The 22,844-nt window shown below is 43.7% G+C and overlaps 1 protein-coding gene across 1 annotated transcript in view; it reads right to left on the bottom strand.

The window, feature by feature from the left end:
- Nucleotides 1–16,434: 16,434 nt before the first annotated feature.
- Nucleotides 16,435–22,844, bottom strand: part of LOC143961284 (uncharacterized) — a 56,424-nt gene continuing 50,014 nt past the window's right edge. The window contains exons 12-13 of the mRNA XM_077470535.1: nucleotides 20,953–21,008; nucleotides 16,435–17,074 (exon numbers count right to left, since the gene is read on the bottom strand). Coding sequence (XP_077326661.1) covers nucleotides 17,021–17,074; nucleotides 20,953–21,008 — 110 coding nt within the window. The 3' untranslated portion in view covers nucleotides 16,435–17,020. The remainder of the gene's footprint in view (nucleotides 17,075–20,952; nucleotides 21,009–22,844) is intronic.

Below are 22,844 nucleotides of genomic sequence, written 5' to 3'. Positions count from 1 at the left end.
TAAATCTCTAGAATCTGACCTGTGTATAGATGAGAGACAAAAAAAATACAGAAATCTAAGTTGCTGATCAATATTTTTATTCATGTAAAATGTTAATTTTAAGGTGAGAATTGCATCCCGGGAGCTAGAATTGATTTTACTCATGTGTGTGCATACATGCAAATAAGCACAAAATAAATGTAAGAAATGTCAGGTCAGGAATACAATTTTTTTGATTTAGTACTAGTGATGGACGAACTTCCGACGGGACGTTTCGCGAACGCGAAATGCGAACGGACCCAAACGTTCGCGAAACCGACCGTTCGCCGCGGGCCCCATTGACTTCAATGGGAGGCGAACTTTGCAAACCTTCATGTCGAATTTGCGGCCACGTGGTAATTATTAGGGGGTAAAACGTAGTCCCACCATCTGGACAATGACATAATACATGTATGAGGTGAATTTGGGATCGATAACTACAAGCATTTTTATTTTATTTGGGAAATTGTTCTAACAATTCAGGACTATGGAGCTAATGAAGGCAATGGAGGAGAGGGAAGGTCAGGGACCAGGGTAGGCAAAGAAGAGGGTGCAGGAGATGATCACCAGCAGCGTGACATACCGGAATGACACATGCACCGTGATAGAGGCATCTGACAGCAGCACCGTAATACAGAGCACTGACAGCAGCACCGTGACATACAGCGCTGACAGCAGCACCGTGACATACAGCGCTGACAGCAGCACCGTGACATACAGCGCTGACAGCAGCACCGTGACATACAGCGCTGACAGCAGCACCGTGACATACAGCGCTGACAGCAGCACCGTGACATACAGCGCTGACAGCAGCACCGTGACATACAGCGCTGACAGCAGCACCGTGACATACAGCGCTGACAGCAGCACCGTGACATACAGCGCTGACAGCAGCACCGTGACATACAGCGCTGACAGCAGCACCGTGACATACAGCGCTGACAGCAGCACCGTGACATACAGCGCTGACAGCAGCACCGTGACATACAGCACTGACAGCAGCACCGTAAGCAGCCCCAGGAGGAAGTCAGCACAGCACAGGGATGGTGTGATCCCCTCATAATAAGAACCCCCAGGAGGAAGTCAGCACAGCACAGGGATAGTGTGATCCCTTCATAATAAGAACCCCCAGGAGGAAGTCAGCACAGCACAGGGATATCATAAGCAGCCCCAGTAGAAATATGACACCGCTCAACCTCTTCAAAGAGGAGGGTAGGGGCATATAGTACGGTGTGCTTTTTTGGGTCAAGGAAGTGAGCCAAATGAATTAAGAAGGTCTGTGTGCTTGATTAAAAAAATAGTTTATAGACATATACATGGTCTACTGGTCACATGTGTTGAATTCCTCCGAGATCCATGCCTCATTCATTTTTAGAAATGTGAGGTAGTTAACACTGTGGTGAGCTAGGCGAGTACGCTTATCGGTCACAATCCCCCCTGCTGCGCTGAACGTCCTTTCGGACAGGACACTGGATGAGGGGCAAGCCAACAGTTCGATTGCAAATTGGGCAAGCTCTGGCCAGAGGTCAAGCCTGCCCACCCAGTAGTCTAGGGGTTCATCACTCCTCAGAGCGTCCACATCGGCCGTTAACCCAATGTAGTCGGACACCTGACGGTCTAGGCGTTCCCTGATGCTGGATCCGGATGACACCTGTCGATGGGTCGGCTGAAAGAATGACCTCATATCCGAAGTCACCAACACATCTTCAAACCGGCCTCTTCTTGCAGGCGCTGTTGGATTGGTACCCGCAAATCCTTCTCTGGGAGTGGGAATTGCTCCTCTGCCAGCGCACGCAAAAGCAGAATGCAGCATTTCTCGAAGCAAGGCCTGGAAGTGCTGCATTCTGACAGCCCTCTGCGACGGCGGTAACATTTCCGCCATTTTGTGTTTGTACCGGGGGTCTAAGTACGTTGCCACCCAGTACTGGTCCTTGACCCTCATGCTTTTTATACGGGGGTCCCTATTAAAACACTGGAGCATGAAGGCCCCCATTTGCACTAAAGTGGAAGCGGTGTGGTGGCCTGGCTCCTGCTCATCATCCAGGATAATGTCGTCCTCTTCATTCTCCTCTCCCCATCCTCGCACAACAGGGATCCCAGAAAGGTTTAAAGCATGCTCTTCTTGCTCCTGCTCATCCGCCCCGGCACCATCCTCCTCTGACTCCTCATCAGACTCCTGTTGTTGACTTGTCTCAGATAGAGTAGCCCCCCCTGGGAATTCATCCAGCATTGCGACTTCCTCATCTTCCCGCTCCTGCTCCTCCACAGCCTGATCAATGACACGACGCAATGCACGCTCCAGAAAGAAGGCATAAGGTACCATGTCACTGATGGCGCCATGGCTGCGACTGACCAGTTTGGTGATCTCCTCAAATGGCCGCAGAAGTCTGCATGTGTCGCGCATGAGCAGCCACTGGCGCGGTGAAAAAAAACCCAGCTCCCCAGAACCGTTTCTTTCGCAGAGTTCATACAGGTAGACGTTAACTGCACGTTTCTGCTGGAGCAGCCTATCAAGCATATAGAAGGTTGAGTTCCATCGCGTCGGGCAATCGCAAATAAGACGTCTGACCGGCAGATGGTGTCGCCGCTGAATGTCAGCAAGGCGAGCCATGGCCGTGTAAGATCTTCTGAAATGGGCCGAGATTTTCCTTGCCTGCCGCAAGATGTCCTGGACCCCAGGGTATTTGACAAGGAATCGCTGCACGACCAAGTTTAAGACGTGTGCCATGCACGGCACGTGCGTGATTTTGCCCTGTTTCAATGCGCTAAGCAGATTGGCACCGTTGTCACACACCACTTTACCAACTGTCAAATTGAGCGGTGTTAGCCACTCATCTGCCTGTGAACGCAAAGCTGAAAGGAGTGCCGGGCCAGTGTGGCTCTTTGCTTCCAGGCACAACAGACGCAGCACGGCATGGCAACGTCTCACCTGGCATGTGGAATAGGTTCTGGGGAGCTTGGGCGGTGCAGTGGAAGAGACGCTAGCAGCGGAAAAGGAGGAGGCAGCTGAGGAGGAGAGGGAGGAGGATGGAGTAGGAGGAGGAGAAGAAGAGTCAGGCCTGCATGCAATCCGTGGCGGTAAAACCAAATCTACACGGGTGCCACGGGTTACATGCTTGACGGCCGTCAGAAGGTTCACCCAGTGGGCAGTAAAACTGATATACCTTCCCTGCCCGTGTTTGCTAGACCACGTGTCTGTGGTCAGATGTATCTTGGCACCGACACTGTGTGCCAGAGATACATTCACTTGCCGCTGAACATGGCCATATAGCTCTGGGATGCCCTTCTCTGAGAAATACTTCCTTCCTGGGACCTTCCATTGTGGTGTTCCAATGGCCACAAATTTGCGAAAGGCCTCCGAGTCCACCAGTTTATATGGCAGTAGTTGGCGGGCTATGAGTTCTGACAAGCCAGCCGCCAACCGTTGGGCAAGAGGGTTATCCGGCATCATCATTTTTTTACGCTCAAACATTAGGCCCACGGAAGCCTGCCTTTTTGCAGAAAAATGTGAGCTTGGCGTGATGGAAGGTGGAGTGGAGGACAATTGTGAGGAGAGAGGAGAAGGAGAAGTAGAAGACGAGGCTGGACGGTGAGAGCCTGCAGTGTGGCTTTGTGTGTTCCGTTGCTCCCACTGGGCTCGGTGATGGCTGCTCATGTGCCTTCTTAAGGCGGTCGTCCCTAGGTGAGTATTGGGCTTACCGCGACTAACGCGTTGACTGCAAAGATTGCAGATGGCAACGCTATTGTCAGCAGCGGACACGTTAAAAAAAGCCCACACTGCGGAGCCATGTGCCGGTGTCCTGGGAGCGCCAGATGTGACCGTACATGGTCGATGACTCGCTCCTGATACATTTGCAGTCTGCTTTGTCCCTGCTGTGCAATGTAAGTCATTGCTGCTTCTCCTCCCTATCTGCTGGTCCATATCTCCCTCTGAACTCCCCTCCTCTTCCTCTCTTGTGGGCACCCACGTGACATCACTAGACACGTCATCATCAACGTCACCTTCCCCACCGCTATAAGTAGAGATCTCGGAGTAGGCAGCAACACCGGGGACCAACCTCCTCCTTGGGCTGATCTGGGTACTGGCGTCAGACTGCTGAGTAGCGCTTGTTGCTACCTCCTCTTCCTGATCCAATACCAAGAGTGGCTGCGCATCAGAAATGTCCTCTTGATATGGATCGGAAAATAATTCCAGTGACTCAAGCGGAAGGTATGTGGTGGTGGTGGTGGTGGTCGTGTTGTTGGTGGTAGTGTCTTTGGGGGTGCACATAGCAGAGAGTGAAGAAGAGGGTGCAGATCGAGAGGATGAGGAGGGTGCAGAAGAGTAAGGCTGAGCGAGCCACTCAACCAAGTCTGGTGCATCCTTTAAAGTAATTGAACGCACCTTCTGCAACTTCCCACTTTGGCTCAAGCCTGTTGCTCCTGCCCTACCCCTACCACCCCTGCGGAAGGGCCTGCCTCTTCCTCTGCATGTCATTTTTTAAATGACCCTGTGACAAAACTCTTAGTCCCTATACCGCTGAAGGACTGCTGCAGTATAGGTGAGCGGTCAGCAGTGGTGCACGTCAACCCTATCTATTGTGGACCGATAGCGGTCCTTACAGAACAGCAGACTGTACCGCACTCAAGCCTATGTACCGTAGCACCCTATACCAAGTTACCAGTCCTTATAAGAACTTTTGTGGAACAAGCAGGTTGTGTATTAGTGTTTAGCAGACTGTACGTCAGTCCCTATACCGCTGAAGGACTGCTGCAGTATAGGTGAGCGGTCAGCAGTGGTGCACGTCAACCCTATCTATTGTGGACCGATAGCGGTCCTTACAGAACAGCAGACTGTACCGCACTCAAGCCTATGTACCGTAGCACCCTATACCAAGTTACCAGTCCTTATAAGAACTTTTGTGGAACAAGCAGGTTGTGTGTTAGTGATTAGCAGACTGTACGTCAGTCCCTATACCGCTGAAGGACTGCTGCAGTATAGGTGAGCGGTCAGCAGTGGTGCACGTCAACCCTATCTATTGTGGACCGATAGCGGTCCTTACAGAACAGCAGACTGTACCGCACTCAAGCCTATGTACCGTAGCACCCTATACCAAGTTACCAGTCCTTATAAGAACTTTTGTGGAACAAGCAGGTTGTGTATTAGTGTTTAGCAGACTGTACGTCAGTCCCTATACCGCTGAAGGACTGCTGCAGTATAGGTGAGCGGTCAGCAGTGGTGCACGTCAACCCTATCTATTGTGGACCGATAGCGGTCCTTACAGAACAGCAGACTGTACCGCACTCAAGCCTATGTACCGTAGCACCCTATACCAAGTTACCAGTCCTTATAAGAACTTTTGTGGACCAAGCAGGTTGTGTATTAGTTTTTAGCAGACTGTACGTCAGTCCCTATACCGCTGAAGGACTGCTGCAGTATAGGTGAGCGGTCAGCAGTGGTGCACGTCAACCCTATCTATTGTGGACCGATAGCGGTCCTTACAGAACAGCAGACTGTACCGCACTCAAGCCTATGTACCGTAGCACCCTATACCAAGTTACCAGTCCTTATAAGAACTTTTGTGGAACAAGCAGGTTGTGTATTAGTGTTTAGCAGACTGTACGTCAGTCCCTATACCGCTGAAGGACTGCTGCAGTATAGGTGAGCGGTCAGCAGTGGTGCACGTCAACCCTATCTATTGTGGACCGATAGCGGTCCTTACAGAACAGCAGACTGTACCGCACTCAAGCCTATGTACCGTAGCACCCTATACCAAGTTACCAGTCCTTATAAGAACTTTTGTGGAACAAGCAGGTTGTGTGTTAGTGATTAGCAGACTGTACGTCAGTCCCTATACCGCTGAAGGACTGCTGCAGTATAGGTGAGCGGTCAGCAGTGGTGCACGTCAACCCTATCTATTGTGGACCGATAGCGGTCCTTACAGAACAGCAGACTGTACCGCACTCAAGCCTATGTACCGTAGCACCCTATACCAAGTTACCAGTCCTTATAAGAACTTTTGTGGAACAAGCAGGTTGTGTATTAGTGTTTAGCAGACTGTACGTCAGTCCCTATACCGCTGAAGGACTGCTGCAGTATAGGTGAGCGGTCAGCAGTGGTGCACGTCAACCCTATCTATTGTGGACCGATAGCGGTCCTTACAGAACAGCAGACTGTACCGCACTCAAGCCTATGTACCGTAGCACCCTATACCAAGTTACCAGTCCTTATAAGAACTTTTGTGGACCAAGCAGGTTGTGTATTAGTTTTTAGCAGACTGTACGTCAGTCCCTATACCGCTGAAGGACTGCTGCAGTATAGGGCAGCGGTCAGCAGTGGTGCACGTCAACCCTATCTATTGTGGACCGATAGCGGTCCTTACAGAACAGCAGACTGTACCGCACTCAAGCCTATGTACCGTAGCACCCTATACCAAGTTACCAGTCCTTATAAGAACTTTTGTGGAACAAGCAGGTTGTGTGTTAGTGATTAGCAGACTGTACGTCAGTCCCTATACCGCTGAAGGACTGCTGCAGTATAGGGCAGCGGTCAGCAGTGGTGCACGTCAACCCTATCTATTGTGGACCGATAGCGGTCCTTACAGAACAGCAGACTGTACCGCACTCAAGCCTATGTACCGTAGCACCCTATACCAAGTTACCAGTCCTTATAAGAACTTTTGTGGAACAAGTGAGTTGTGAATGTTTAGCAGACTGCAGCAGAAGGGCAGCAGTCAAGTATAATATCCTTTCTATATTTGGAAGAAAGAATATTATACATGTACAAGCCTATTACTGTACCACTGATACCAGTCCTGAAAAGAACCTTTGTGGAACTAATAATAACAGCAAGTCTTTAAAATTACCCTCACTGCCTGACAACACTGCTTCCTTCCTGTCCCTATACAAATTGGCAAAAAAAGAGAACGATTAGTGGTTACTGGAACAGCTCTTTTGTGGACCTTGATAGTAACAGCTAATGATGATGATGATGATGATGATGATGAAAGACTAATCTGGCTGTCCCTGTAGCATACACCGTCCTTTCCCTTTCTCTAAACTAACAAAAGACACTCAGGCTGCTGCAAGAATCAGCAGCACAGCAAACCTATCAACACCTAACACCTATACCAGTCCTGAAAAGAACTTTTGTGTACCAAATAGCTAGTGGTTTATCTCTCCCTACTCCACACAGGAACCTGTCCCTATCTTAACAGAAGAAAGAATGTAAAATGGCCACCGGATCGGGTGTATTTATAGGTTAGGGGGAATGTACAAGTGTCCATGTGCTGTCATGTCTCAATTGGCTGTCCTGTATCACATGATAAACGTGTCACCAAAGGTTAAAGTTCTTGTATACATTAAACACGTAAGTCCGCCGCGGCGAACGACGGAAAAAGGCGTTCGAACGTGCGGACCGCGAATGTCGGAAATTCGCCGCGAAACGACCGCCGGGCGAACCGTTCGGCCATCACTATTTAGTACCAAGCACATTTTTTTCTTTTTTTATAAGTAAATGTTTACTTCCACTTTAAAGGATTATTCCCAAGGCGACTCTCACTTTGACCCATAGCTATTCATACAAAGCTCCTCACAATATTTCTAAATAGCAAACACTGCATAGCAGTTATACAACAGTGTAATACATTATAGGTAGGTGATTGCTGAATATGATATATTAACCTCCAATTGTAAAGTGTCTGTTATTTCTAAATATAGAAAATAGGATTGCTGGCAGCCAATTGTTTTTCACTCTCATGATCCTCCTACCATTCTCAGTTGATATTAGATGCTTAAGTCCCATACATTTACATTGGTTATTGAGAATGATCACTTCTCAAAGGGAAACTAGAGTTTCTACCAGCTGGCTAGAAAGAATAATATGAAATATTCATAAGCAATATTTCATTTACCTGATTATAAATATGATTGGCTACTGATTGTTCAAGACTAAAAATAACTTAAAATTATGAAAATATATAACAACATTATAAATTCCCTTCACAATGGCCTAGTTATGAAGTCCTATATTGTTTTTAAAAAGAGATATCAAATCAACCTACTTTTACCTCTATGAGTTTGTCATGGACTGGATTCAGCAAACACTTACTCACACATAACTAAACCAAAGAGCAAAAATGCAGCCTACAGACCTTAGATGTGGTGGGTGCATTTGTTTTGTTTTGTTTTTTTTGAGCTAAGACCACTTTTTCCAATACCAGTTGATCTTGTCAGAAATGTGATGTCCTTCTCACTTCCTGTGAGCTTTACCCAAGAATATCCTCCCTGCAACCATCTTCTGTAAACTACCAATTTCCCTGCCCACCATGTAATGGAGGTGGAGATACAGACGTTTTTATGGTCCATTACAGGAGAACAGCCTAGGTCAGTGATTCTCAACCAGGGTTCTTTGGAACCCTAGGGTTCCTCCAGAGGTTGCTAGGGGTTCCTTCAGCATTGGGCAATTTATGCCTCTCAGGTATGTTCCCACTCACACCATTAGTCTTTTTAGCTATCTGTAAGGAGGTAATTCTTCCCAATGACCACACGTGTAAGGACCATTCTTCCCACTGACCATCACACTAATATAGCATTTTAGCAGTGGTTCCCTGAGACCAGAGAACTATTTCAAGGGTTCCTCTGTGTTGAAAAGGTTGAGAAAGGCTGGCCTAGGTTGACAACTATGGCTTCCTCCACATATACATTGGAGGGATGACATAGATACCCAGAGGCAGGAAGTGTGTTATTTATTTACAGGACAATGTATATAAGAAGCAACCTGCATCCCAGCAACAGGGTCATGAACGCTGTAATGCTGTACATTGCTCAAATGATACATGCATACAGAGAATGTTTATGCAGGATTTTGCTGCCAACTTCTGACAGCAAGATCCTTCATACTAGTTGCCATATTTTCATACAGCTTTGTGCATGAGCCTTCAAAGCCTCGGTCACCCATGTAACTTCTCTAGGTGCAACCTTGCAGCCACACAATCTCCTGGGGAGGGTAGAGTGCTGAGTTGCAGTCACCCACAAAATTAAAAGGACTTGTGTGCAGCTGCCCAATCAGGATACTGGCAAAACTTGGACCTAGGATTGGAGACTTCATCCCTACGAAGCTTCCAGGCTCCAGGACTTATTCCGAAGTTGCTTTCCCTAAAATACCCTTTTGAACCAGTAGGGAGTCTAGTCCCACTGCACTGTCTATCTGCATTCACCCTAAACTGTGGGACATATTTCCCCAAACTACCCTCTTGAAACTATGGAGGTTCTAGCCTTGCTACCATATTTATCTCTGCTTTCACTTTGAAGCATTTACCCACCTCATTTTTCAGAATTAGCAGCAATCATGTTGATGGTCACTAGGTCTACTGTTTATTTCATTCACAGCATGAAAATCATGAAATCATGAAAAATCATCAGAGCCTTGCACTTTTTATAATTGTTAAAAATGTCAACACTACAGTCAGAACCTTTTTTTTGTGTTTGGCAGGGCAGTGTTTGCATAAGAACATTTGAGTGGTCGTTTCCCACTCCAACCTTACTGTAGCCCAACTTCACTTCCACATGACATTCTGCCAGCAAATGTCCCAATCTTCACTTTCCTTTATTAAATAAATCATAATTTTTTTCATTGTCAACAAAGTTGCTGATTCATGTGAATGTGCCAATCAGATGCCTGTCTTACCTTAGAGAGGCAGGGGGAAGGAAGAGCCGGGTCTGCTCTGAGTGATTCTCCTGGCAATGCACACAATGAGAGACTTTCTCCTCCCGGCAGAACAGGAACAAGAAGTATGTCCTGAGATACGATTGGCCTAAGACTCCCTGGCCAATCGGGCTTCCTGATTGGCCCAGAGGAGAATGAGGAAGACAATAGCGAATGTTAGATCGCTATTGTCACACAAGTGGGTGGGCTTGGGGTGCAGTGCTCTGCGCCCCAAGCCCATCCTTTTTTAAAGCCAATTAGAGCCTCAGGCTCTAATCATATGCTTCAAAATGAAAAAAAAAAAAACATTGGAATCCATGTGTCCGGCGCACTGCATGTAGATTAGGGGGCCAGACGTATCATTTGTATCACTTGTATTTTTGAGTGCAGCTGTTGCACATAAACTCCTCACATTTTTTTATTTATTTATTTGCTGAGTTTACACGGGTTTAATTTTTTTGATTTAGTACCAAGCGCAGTTTTTTTTTTTCAAAGTAAATGTTTACTTCCACTTTAAAGGATTATTCCCAAGGCGACTCTCACTTTGCACTTTGACCCATAGCTATTCATACAAAGCTCCCTCACAATATTGCTAAATAGCAAACACTGCATAGCAGTTATACAACAGTGCAATAAATTATAGGTAGGTGATTGATGAATGTGATATATTAACCTCCAATTATAAAGTGTCCGTTGTTTCTAAATATAGAAGATAGGATTGTTTTTCACTCTCACGATCCTCCCACCTTTCTCAGTTGAAATCAGACGCTAAAGTCCCATACATTTACATTGGCTATTGAGAATGATCAATTCTCAAAGGGAAACTAGAGTTTCTACCAGCTGGCTAGAAAGAATAATATGAAATATGCTGTACGTTGCTCAAATGATACATGCATACAGAGAATGTTTTATGCAGGATTTTGCTGCCAACTTCTGCCAGCAAGATCCTTCATACTAGTTGCCATATTTTCATACAGTTGTGTGCATGAGCCTTCAAAGTCTCGGTCACCCATGTACCTTCTCTAGGTACAACCTTGCAGCCACACAATCTCCTGGGGAGGGTAGAGTGCTGAGTTGCAGTCACCCACAAAACTAAAAGGACTTGTGTGCAGCTGCCCAATCAGGATACTGGCAAAACTTGGACCTAGGATTGGAGACTTCATCCCTACGAAGCTTCCAGGCTCCAGGACTTATTCCTGCATGTAGATTAGGGGGCCGGACGCATGGATAGGGGGGACCTGCACCCTGCATTACGGGCCGCAACTGCGTATACTCATCACTTCCACCAATACCAATTTGTTTTCCAACATATTGTTTGAAAATATCATTTTCAACCCATTGCTCGAGCTATGGATAAGATATTTGCTGTGTGATTATTCTTAGATGGCCCTTCCATCTTGTGAGGGATATCACCTGAAGCAGCAAGCATGTCCTTGTCTATAAGTGGTTCACAAGACCCTAGATCTTGTAAAGAAATATTCTCCACCCCACTGTACCGAGACCTCTTTTAGTCCTGGTAATAAACTTTGTGCCGAACTATCCCATTTTAATTGTTCTGTGCTCCAGGCAAATGTACCCCGCAGCACCCATTTATCTGTCCAAGGATACACAGACGAACAGAGTGGCTGAACTGTAGACACATTACACACTTCATATTTAAAGTTGAAGTTTAGATATGGCTTGTTTTGCATAGTTACAGCTTGGGCCAATGTAAGTATGTACAGTATGTGCCATATTTGTGGGATCTCCATGGAAGTTGGAAATCACTGTAGTAGGCATAGCTACTATAGCGCTCTCTACAGCTGAGATGATACTGCATTGTGAACACAGGAGATTGCACCCTTGGCATTGGCACCATTCAGATAACTCTTTGAGGTTTCTTATTAAGTGCAAAACATTTCCCTGATTGGACAATGAGAAGATTGTGATATCAGTACCCGCCTCTCAATCTCATCCAATCAGAGAATGCTTTGCATTTATTGAGAAAATGCAAAACATTCTCTGACGTGCAGCCGCTTGGCTTGGAACCTGGAAGCTAGCAGCTAAACTTCAGCTTTAAAAATACCAGTTTGCAATACTTGTTAAACACTGCAGGTTTCAATATCAAAATGTAATTTCTGTGACCCTATCATTCTTCAGTAAGCAGAGGAACATTTTCAAATATGTCAGCCTGCCTTAACATTCTTGCTCTCAATTTTGGCTTACTGCTTCAATAGATTTTTATTACACCTTGCAAACATATGTTTGCGCGTGGAGGGGGAAGGGGGGGGGGGGGACATAGTTGTCCTGGCAAACAACTGGCTCTGGCACACCAAACCCCTTGGAGATTTCCAGTGACACGTCTGCTGCCTTTTTGCTAGTGGATACAACACATTTTTTTGGGTGGTCAACCCTACCACATTTAAAGCCCATCTACAGGAGACCTAAAAACTCTCTCTTGGAGTGGGCTAGACCAACATTTTGAGAGTTAACTGCTAGTTTCTGTCTAGGGGACTCAAAAGCCGCGGTCAACGGTGATATGCCACGGCGGCTCCCGTGTGCACGCACGAGAGTGACGTTATCGCGGCTTCGCCGAATGAGAGCAGCGGAGTGGCGAGACCCACCGAGAAGATGGATGCGCCGGACTACAGGGGACAGCGGTGACTTCGCTGGCTCCTGTGTCAGGTAAGTGACACATAATGGACTACTATGCAATGCATAGTAGTCCATTATGCTTTACCTTTGCAGGGAATGAAAGAGGAAGTAAACCCATCAGGGTTTACTTCCTCTTTAATCCTTGTAGTGCTGGTGCAACCCGACTGCAAGGGATCATTTTTTTTTTTCAAGTCTACCTCAAAATTCACATAGATAGTGACTCTCCAAAATGGGGTCATTCCCACTTCACAGCAAACAGTGTGACAGTCAGTGGAGTTCATTTACTAAACCTGGAAAGTGCAAAATCTGGTGCAGCTCTGTATGGTAGCCAAGCATTTTCATTTTAAACTTGAAACCAGTCACTGTAGACAACATCCATGGCTCACACCATTTTCACTGTTGGGCTGCCGCTTGCTGTCTCCTGGCACTCAGGGTGGGCTTCCCAGTTGCAGTAGCTGAGGTCACTGCTGCCAACAGACCCTTACTCTGGTTGTTCAACATCTATCTGCCATAAGCACATACCTCCTGGCTTTCACTTTGCATCAGTGCTAATCTGGCCTTCAGGCCTAGGCCCTTTTCTCTATCCTCCAGAAAGAATTCAAACTCTTGTGCACCTGTTCACCATCTCTAGCTGCTCCCTTGCAACCACACAGACTTTTAAAGTAGCAGCCATTCATACAACTAGAAATACTTGTACACAGCTGGCCAGCCAATGGGAGCTGGCTACCGGCAAACTTTGGACTCAAGAATGGAGACTCCATCCCTCCCAAGTCTCTACAAAGCTTCCGAGCTCCCATTCCAGGCTTTTCTAATTCCAGAAGACGGTTTCTTCTGTACGAAAAACACACCCTGGAAACCCCTCAGCCTGTATGGATGGGAATATGTATATACCGTATCTCAAAAAAGTGAGTACACCCCTCACATTTTTGTAAATATTTTATTATATCTTTTCATGTGACAACACTTTAGAAATTACACTTAGCTGAAATGTAAAGTAGTGAGTGTACAGCTTGTATAACAGTGTAAAATTGCTGCCCCCTCAAAATAACTCAACACACAGCCATTGATGTCTAAACCGCTGGCAACAAGTGAGTAGGCCCCTAAGTGCAAATGTCTAAATTGGCCCAAAAGTGTCAATATTTTGTGTGGCCACCATTATTTTCCAGCACTGCCTTAACCCTCTTGGGCATGGAATTCACCAAAGCTTCACAGGTTGCCACTGGAGTCCTCTTCCACTCCTCCATGATGATATCACGGAGCTGGTGGATGTTAGAGACCTTGCGCTCCTCAACCTTCCTTTTGAGGATGCCCCAGAGATGCTCAATAGGGTTTGGGTCTGGAGACATGCTTGGCCAGTCCATCCCCTTTACCCTCAGTTTCTTTATCAAGGCAGTGGTTGTCTTGGAGGTGTGCCTAGGGTTGTTATCATGTTGGAATACTGCCCTGTGGCCCAGTGTCTGAAGGGAGGGGATCATGCTCTGCTTCAGTATGTTACAGTACATGTTGGCATTCAAGGTTCCTTCAATGAACTATAGCTCTTCATCACTCATGCAGCCCCAGACCATGACACTCCCACCACCATGCTTGACTTTAGGCAAAACACACTCGTCTTTGTACTCCTGACTTGGTTGCCACCACAAACGCTTGACACCATCCGAACCAAATACATTTATCTTGGTCTCATCAGACCACAGGACACGGTTCCAGTAATCCATGTTCTAGTCTACTTGTCTTCAGAAAACTGTTTGAGGGCTTTCTTGTGCATCATCTTTAGAAGAGACTTCCTTCTGGGATGACAGCCATGCAGACCAATTTGATGCAGTGTGCGGTGTATGGTCTGAGCACTGACAGGCTGACCGACCCCCCCCCCCCCCCCCCCTTCAACCTCTGCAGCAATGCTGGCAGGACTAATACATCTATTTCCCAAAGACAGCCTCTGTATATGACGCTGAATACGTGCACACAACTTCTTTGGTCAACCATGGTGAGGATTGTTCTGAGTGGAACCTGTCCTATTAAACCGCTGTATGGTCTTGGCTACCATGTTGCAGCTCAGTTATAGGGTCTTGGCAATCTTCTTATAGCCTAGGACATCTTTATGTAGAGCAACAATTCTATTTTTCTGATCCTCAGAGAATTCTTTGTCATTAAGTGCCATGTTGAACTTCCAGTGACCAGTATAAGAGCGTGAGAGCGATAACAACAAATTTAACACAACTGCTCCCTAATCACACCTGAGACCTTGTAATACTAACAAGTCATATGAATCTCGGGAGGGAAAATCGCTAATTGGGTCCAATTTGGACATTTTCACTTGCCAGCGGTTTAGACATTAATGGCTATGTATTGAGTTATTTTGAGGGGACAGCAGATTTACACTGTTATACAAGCTGTACACTCACTACTTTACATTGTAGCAAAGTGTCATTTCTTCAGTGTTGTCACATGAAAAATATAATAAAATATTTACAAAAATGTGAGGAGTGTACTCACTTTTCTGAGATACTGTATATATGTGTTATATACTATAGTTCTGATCATAATAAAAGTCATATACATATCCTTTAAAATAGTTAAAATATATTGGAAAGAAATTCAGGATACCCCAAAATTGGAATGTTTATCTGTATATCAAACAAATAACAATTTTTAACTAGAATTTTGTGATAATATTATAATTTCTTACAAAAATATGTTTACTTTTATAAATAACATTTTTAAAAGCTATTGCATTTTATATACAACAATAAAATAGTTTACAGTATATATAATAATACATGGATACATAGATACAAAAACATCATACTTTCAATAAATGTCTATTTATATAATATAAGGATAATATATCTGAAATGTTGTTTTATTAATTAGCAAAATATCTTAAATCTGAAAGTCTCAAGGAATATAGAGGATTAGAATTTAATAAAGTATTGTTTTCAATATTAACAATTATTAAACATATTAATGAATACTACTGGTATAAAAATATATAATATACCATTTTCCAGAAAATGCATTTGTCAAACTAAGAAAGGAAATTACATTTGAAAAATTAACCTTAAAAAACCTGTACAATAAACTTAAAATATTGGTTTTAGTAGGTAAGAGTTATAATTCTTTCTAGGCTTTGATTTCTGTTCATGACTCCATTGGCTAAATTTTCCCTCCTCTCCTTGGGTAACCAGCACAAGAAATGCGAGAATGGTCTTAACCAGGACAGGTAAGCATAATCAGAACTAGAACATGGTCAGAAGCAATAACCACTCTTCACTTACTATTTTTTTTTTCCGTATGTCTCCATTGAGGAGATTCCAATCACTAACTAGCAATAACAAGTGTTTTAGACTTTGTATTTAGTCAAATTACCTCCTTGATTTTTGTTAATATCTGTGTTTATGTCAGAATTCATTAGATATTTAATGAATCCTAGATCTTAGAATTCATTAGATCTTAACACAGCGTTAAACACAACGCCACCCACGGGTTAGTGCCTAGGCCAGCAGGGTTAGGGTTGTTATTCGTCTACATGTCCACTTTTGACATTTGTGGCCAATTTTAGTAAACGACTTATAAGGTGAAGGGGGTGTAGGAAATACTACATTATTATAGTTCAGAAAACATGGAACCATCTTTTATTTATTTTAATTGTTGATATCTAAGGCTAAAATGTAACCAATGCATAGAATTAGACAGCATTCTTCCTCCATGAGTGCAATACATTTTTCTAAAATATTGACATAGAGTTTCATAGTTCTGGGAATCATGATTTCTTTATCTGTCTCATACTGATAAATCCAGCTTTATCCCTATGTTTCACCCATACTATTGTATTCATGCGTCCACTTTAGGCTTATTTTTTTGAAAGGTCTTTGTCATGGCTTTTTTTCTGGAGGTACTCCCCTCTTCCAAGTCACCCCTTGCCTCCGAGCACTGTTCCACCCCCTAATTCGTGTGGAATTTGCTAATGATAACAAGAAAAGCAGTAAAATATATCCCCTGCAGCCAGCATCAATAGCCTCCCAAGCAACAATAGACCTCCCCAGCAACAACAAATACCCCCAGTGCAAAACTACCCCCTGCAACAAACCCCCCCCCCAGCAAAAACAGATCTACCCTAGGAATAATAGACCTCTGCCAGCAACAATAGATCTCCAGAAGCCAACAATAATAGAATCTCCAGCAGCCAGCAACAATAGATCCCTCCCTCAACATTAGATCTCTCTCAGCAACAATTGACCTACCAGCAATATAAGACCTCCCCAGCAACAATATACATCTCCCTAAACAATAGATCCCCCAGCAACAATAATCTCCCTGCAGCCAGCATTAATAGATCCTGTAGAAACCAGCAACAGTAGACTCCTCCCTTAAGAGTAGATCACTCCCAGAAAAAATTGACCCCCCCCCAGCAACCAAAGACCCCCTCCCTCAACAATAGATCCCTCAGGAGCCAGCATCAATGAACCCTCCAGCACACCCCAACACCCTTTGCCATTACATATATTCAGTGTGTCGGAACTGTATTCTCCCATGTTCCCGCTGAACAAAAAACCCATTGTCTTTGTCTCCCAAAAGTACACTCATGTCCAAAATCTTGGCACTTTTACTGGAGACGGATTTGAATTGGACTTAAAGTTAACAATAGTGTTAAGATCTTCAGAAGTTCTCCTCTTCATTTGTTGATCAAGAAGACTGATTGTCCAAGGAATGGATCAAGGTAGGTCTTTGTATCTTCACCTAGATAAGAAAGGTTAAATTAAATTTGGAATTTCATAGGACAATATTTTCCAAAAACACAAGCTGTGCTTTAATCTAAGGCCACACTGATGATTTATTCTCTTTGCAACTGAGAAATCAAGCTTCTTGTTGGCGGTACATTCATTTGCAGCACATTGAAATCTACCTTCTGCTAATTTTATGATTGGCAAGAAGTAGCTACATCTCTTATGCCCCGTACACACGAGAGGGATTAAGTCTGACAGACCTCCAAAGGAGTTCCACCGGAGTTCCGACGGTGTTCCGACGGAGTTCTGGCGGACTTTTCGACCGAACGGACTTGACCACACACCATCACACCAAACTCCGACGGAGTCGAACGTGATGACGTACGACTGGATTCGACGTAGGAAGTTCATAGACAGTAGCCAATAGCTGCCCTAGCATCGGTTTTAGTCTGTCGGAGTAGCACACACACGAGCGGATTTTTCGACGGGGACCGGGTCCGGCGGATTTCCGTCGGGAAAATTTGAAGCATGCTTCATTTCTAAAGTCCGTCAGACTTTGGCGAATCAAAAGTCCGTTGCAGCCCACACACGATCGGATAGTCTGACGGACTCAGTCCGTTGGAGTTTGGATGTCGAAAAGTCCGTTCGTGTGTACGGGGCTTTAGAAGCAAAGAGATTGATTCACCCTTATAGCTCTAAATTTACATACTTCTTTTTATGTTTAAATAGTTAATATGTCTTCCAGCTTGATTAATTAAAGTGACTATATCATGTACATCAAAGTGTATAAACTAATATAATGGAGGACCTTGGATCCTAGGCCTTTACATAGGACCTAGATTTCTCTCCAAACAGAGAGTAAGCTCTTTTCGCTAGTGACTCATATCATTCAGCTTACAATGGCCACTAAAGGTTCTGAAATGTAATAGTTGGTGGCCTGGCACCATGCAGTTATAGGGCTTAAAGGATATGTATACCCAAACCAAGAACTTCACTTATTTGGTGCCTTTTCATCTATCCTTGAACAAATTATTTTTTTATTGTGTTCTCAAACGATATAGAGGTTGGAATAAATTGTTCTGTCTCAGTGTTTGCTGATGATACAAAGCTAAGTAGTGTAATAACTGCAACAGAATTTATCAAATGTACAAGAAGACCTAGTTTAAAATAGAGGGGTGAGCAGCTAGATGGCAGATGAGGTTTTCTCATTTAAAAAATGCAAAGTAATGCACTTGAACAATAAAAATGTGCATTCATGTTACTCACTAGACATGGGCGCCGTCAAAAAATGTGTTTCGTTCTGTTCCGTTTCGTACGAAAAAAAAATTGTATTTCATTATTTGTGTACGAAATTCAATTCTGATTCGTACGAAATATGAATTTTCGTTGGATTTGTAAACTTTTTGTTAAAATAACGAAAGTTCGTTATGATGAATTTATCATTATGAAGGGTTCCCTGACATCCTGGGTTTTTAACTTTTAGGTTTGTTAACTTTTCGTAACAATTACGAATGTTCGTTATGATGAATTTATCATTATGAGGGGTTCCCACCATCCCTGTGCTGTGCTGACTTCCTCTGATTGGTGATCAAAACACCAGTCACAATTCTGTTAATTAGGATCCGAAAATTCCGATATTCGTTAACAAAATTTTGTATTTCTTTTGAAATTCGTAAGCATAGAAGTCCCTTAGGGTTCCCTCCATCCCTGTGCTGACTTCCTGGGGTTGTAACTTTTAGGTTCATTAACTTTTCGTACGGAATTCGTATGCATAAAAATTCGTACGAATGAACGAATTTCTGGAAATTCTTATGAATTTTCATTTCATAGGAAACTAATCACACATGTCTATTACTCACTGGGTGGACTTCCGGGGGAATCGAGGATGGAAAAGTATCTGGGGCTCTAGTAGATCACAGACTGACTTATAGTATGCAATGCCAAACTGCAGCAATCAAGGCTAGCTGACTATTGGCATGCATTAAAATGGGTATCTACTCAAGAGATAGGACTATAATTCTACCACTTTACAAAACTTTGGTTCACCACAATTTGAGTAAGCAGTTTGGTTCCAATCCTCTGGAAGGATGTCCTTGAAATGGAGTCCAAAGAAGAGCAACAAAACAAATAGGAGGACTGGAAGACCTCAGTTAAGAGGAACAACGACAAAAATTAAACTTATTCTCCCTGGAGGAAAGGCATTTAGAGGGGGGTATGATTTCAATATACAAATCTTTCAGTGGTGACAGTAGCATTGGGAGAAAACCGTTTAATCTAAGGCATCTAAAGAAGATGTGTTGACACACAAGGAAGTTGGGTGAGAATTGATGTAATCTTAATGTACATAAGGGGTTCTTTACTGGAAGAGTGGTGAAGATGTGCAGCTCCCTTAGTAGGGAGCGTAGATAAATTCAAAATGTTTAGATGTGTTTCTCAGCAAACACAATATAAAGAGATTTTAAATTTTTTAGTAACATAAACACACATGTTTTAAACTGTAAGAACCTGTGCCTTTATTTATCCTTACCAACCATGTAACTTAATGTAAGCAATCTTATTAACCTGTTTTAATGGTCATGTTTTTGAAACCATAGTTTCAGTCTACGAATTGTACTTATTATGCACATCTGAGCAGCCATATTTTTCTTGCATGAATGCACTTCTTCTTTGCATTGCTACACAGTGGTTGTGCTTCACTTTTTCTTCTCAAAGGTGCAAGTCTATCAATTTTACTGCTCATGTGAGCAGGTCTGGGAATTATAATCAGATTATGATTCCAGTGGCTATTTTTCCTATTATGCACATAGGCCTTACTTGTATAACAATCATGTAGAAATTTACATTTTAATTTGTGGGACACGCCAAAAGAAAACAGAAATACAAAGAATTATATAAAAGAGAAGGAAAGGTAAATAAAACAAAGGAAAAAAAGACAATGAGTTGCAAATATGACAATGTTAGAAAGCGGGAAAAACATAGTCATGAACGGGAATGTACAGCTTATTGCCCAAACGTGGCCAAAATCCCAAACAGAAAAAAACAGCACAAGGGACATTATTTACGGTCCGTAGGGTGTTTCCCTTGTGATGATTCATCTTTTGTTACTGATAATCTTTCTCCATCCCAACTTCCCACTCACCGGCTGTAATTTTTGGTTTTGGGGTAAATACAACTAATGGGCTGTCACAAGGTCTTATCAAGAGCATTCGTCTATGTCCACCCTTTCTGCCCAGCTTCACCACTCATAAGCAAGTATTAGCCCCCGTACACACAGTTATTCCGATGAATTAATTCCGGAAGAGGTCCGGAAGTGATGTTGCATACACACGGTCGAACTAAGTTGTCGGAAAATCCGATTGTACATAATGTGATGTCGTTATTTCGTTACGACGGGACTATGTTCAGGCTAGTAGCCAATAGCTTTGGTCTAGGAATTTGATCTGAGCATGCATGGCACTTTGTCCGTCGGAGTAGGGTACACATGATCGGAGTATGTCCGATCGGAGCATTTTGACGGAAAATTTTTCCGGCAAGTTGGAAAAGTTGGTCTGTCGGATTTTCCAACGGAAACAGTCCGATGCAGACCACACACAGTCGGAATATCCGACAAAATGGTCCGATAGGACACATTCCGTCGGAATCTCCGACCGTGTGTACAAGGGCTTACAGCTTCCATGAATAGAACACAATCTATGGGAGGATGATTTATATCTCTGCCCCCTCCATTCAGAGATATTGTTTCATTCATAGAAGCTATAGTACGACATCTATGAACAGAGCAACTTCTTTTAGTAAACTAGTCATTTTTTTGGTGAAACAACAAACAAAATATTTACAACATATAGCTTCATTCTTAATCAGAAAAAAAAGAGATAACAGTTGCCTTCATACCTCAATTTTTGTGTTGATTTTTTCCAAGGTTGGTTTAAAGGTCTCTTTGAAAGAGTCTGTTTAATAATAAGGTATAACAAGAAATGAGTAAATCAATATTTGCCAGTTGTCTTAAAATTTGTTAAAATCTAATTGTGCTGTCACTCAGGATTCAAAGTCAAAATTCACATTAGTTTAAAGAAATATAAACATTAAAGTGATACTAAAATGTCATTTTATTTAATTTAAAAATAACAAACATGTTATAGTTACCTGCCCTGTGCAGTTGGTTTTGCACAGAGAAGCCTGAATCCTCCTCTTCTCGGGACCCTTGTCGGCTCTCCTTGCCCCTCCCTTCTGCACAGTGCCCCCACAGCAAACAGCTTGCTATAGGGGCACAGAAGCTGAGCCACCGCTCTGTGTCCATTCAGACACTGAGCTATGGTTCTGTCAGGGCTGGGCTCAGCCCTTCCTTCTCTGAGCTGGCCACTCCGGTGTTGGCTAATTAACAGCGGCACAGTGGTGTAGTGGGTAGCACTTTCACCTAGCAGTAAGAAGGGTCGCTGGTTCAAATCCCAACCACGACACTACCTGCCTGGAGTTTGCATGTTCTCCCTGTGCCTGCGTGGGTTTCCTCCAGGTACTCCGGTTTCCTCCCACATTCCAAAGACATGCTGGTAGGTTAATTGGATCATGTCTAAATTGTCCCTAGTATGTATGAATGTGAGTTAGGGACCTTAGATTGTAAGCTCCTTGAGGGTAGGGACTGATGTGAATGTACAATGTATATGTAAAGTGCTGCATAAATTGATGGCGCTATATAAGTAACTGAAATAATAATAATAATAGCTCCTATCCCACAGTTACTCAGCTGTTGATGATATCCTGCTTGCTAGTCCTGCCTACTTAAGCCATCCAGTCCAGAGGTCCTCTGCCTTCACCTTGGTAAACATCACAGAAACTCTCCTGCGATCCTGTTCAAGACTTGCTTTGCTGACATCCCTTCTGGCTCTAGATCCTGCTTGCGGCTCCACTACATTGATCCCTGACTTTTGTCTTGGCTGACTATCCATTCCGGTTACTGAACTTTGACTATATTTTGACTACATTTGTTCTTTTTACTTTTATTCAGGTTTTTTTTTCTCAAACAATAGTTGCTGGAACTCAACCATGACCTCCCAAAATGCCTCCACCCACACACACCCTCCAAATCACATCAAATAGTGGATGTGGTCAGTCAAATTTCACGAATAGTAGGAGGGTCTTAAAGGGGCATTAAATACCAGGATTGCATTAAACACAGGGTTCAGAGTTCAGGGGGGTTATACACAGAGTGCAGAGCTGTCACTTGTAAACACAGAAACCGGACTTCGGTGTTTACAAGTGATTGTGGTGAGCAGGCACCAAATGGTCTGAGCCAGAGGTTGTGGAACTGAGTTCCACCAAGTTCCCCTGAAAATAAGCCCTGCTTTTATTATTAAACAAGTGTGATTTAACTGTACTTCTGTCTCGGCCTGATTTCATGGTTTCTGACAGGTTCTGTCTCCTCATTGGCTCACTGACTTTGATTGCCAGCATCAAGAGCCAATGGGGCCGCGCTACTGTCTCAGCCAATGAAGAGGGAGAGTCTCGGGTAGCCAAGACTCTCCTGTGACATCGCTGGATCAAGATGGTGCTCAGGTAAGCATTAGAGGGGCTGAGGGGGTGCTGCACACAGAAGTTTTTTTTTTTTTTTATCTTAATGCATAGAATGACTTTACTATCACTCTAATCCTTAAAAAGTTTTCAAAACCCATGATTGTCTCTTCTTATTCAAAGATTAGAGTTAAGTATATGTAATGCCAAAACTTTTTTTATTTAGTTTTGGAGATAATGTGGAAATTAGAGCTTCTGCCTGTTTTTGATTGCTATTT

Source organism: Lithobates pipiens, unplaced genomic scaffold, assembly GCF_037356315.1.
Source record: "Lithobates pipiens isolate NorthernLeopardFrog02 unplaced genomic scaffold, aLitPip1_a1.2 Scaffold_8, whole genome shotgun sequence".
Lineage (NCBI taxonomy): Eukaryota > Metazoa > Chordata > Amphibia > Anura > Ranidae > Lithobates > Lithobates pipiens.
Note: the sequence above shows the minus strand (reverse complement) of the source record. Positions and strands in the feature narration are given on the sequence as shown.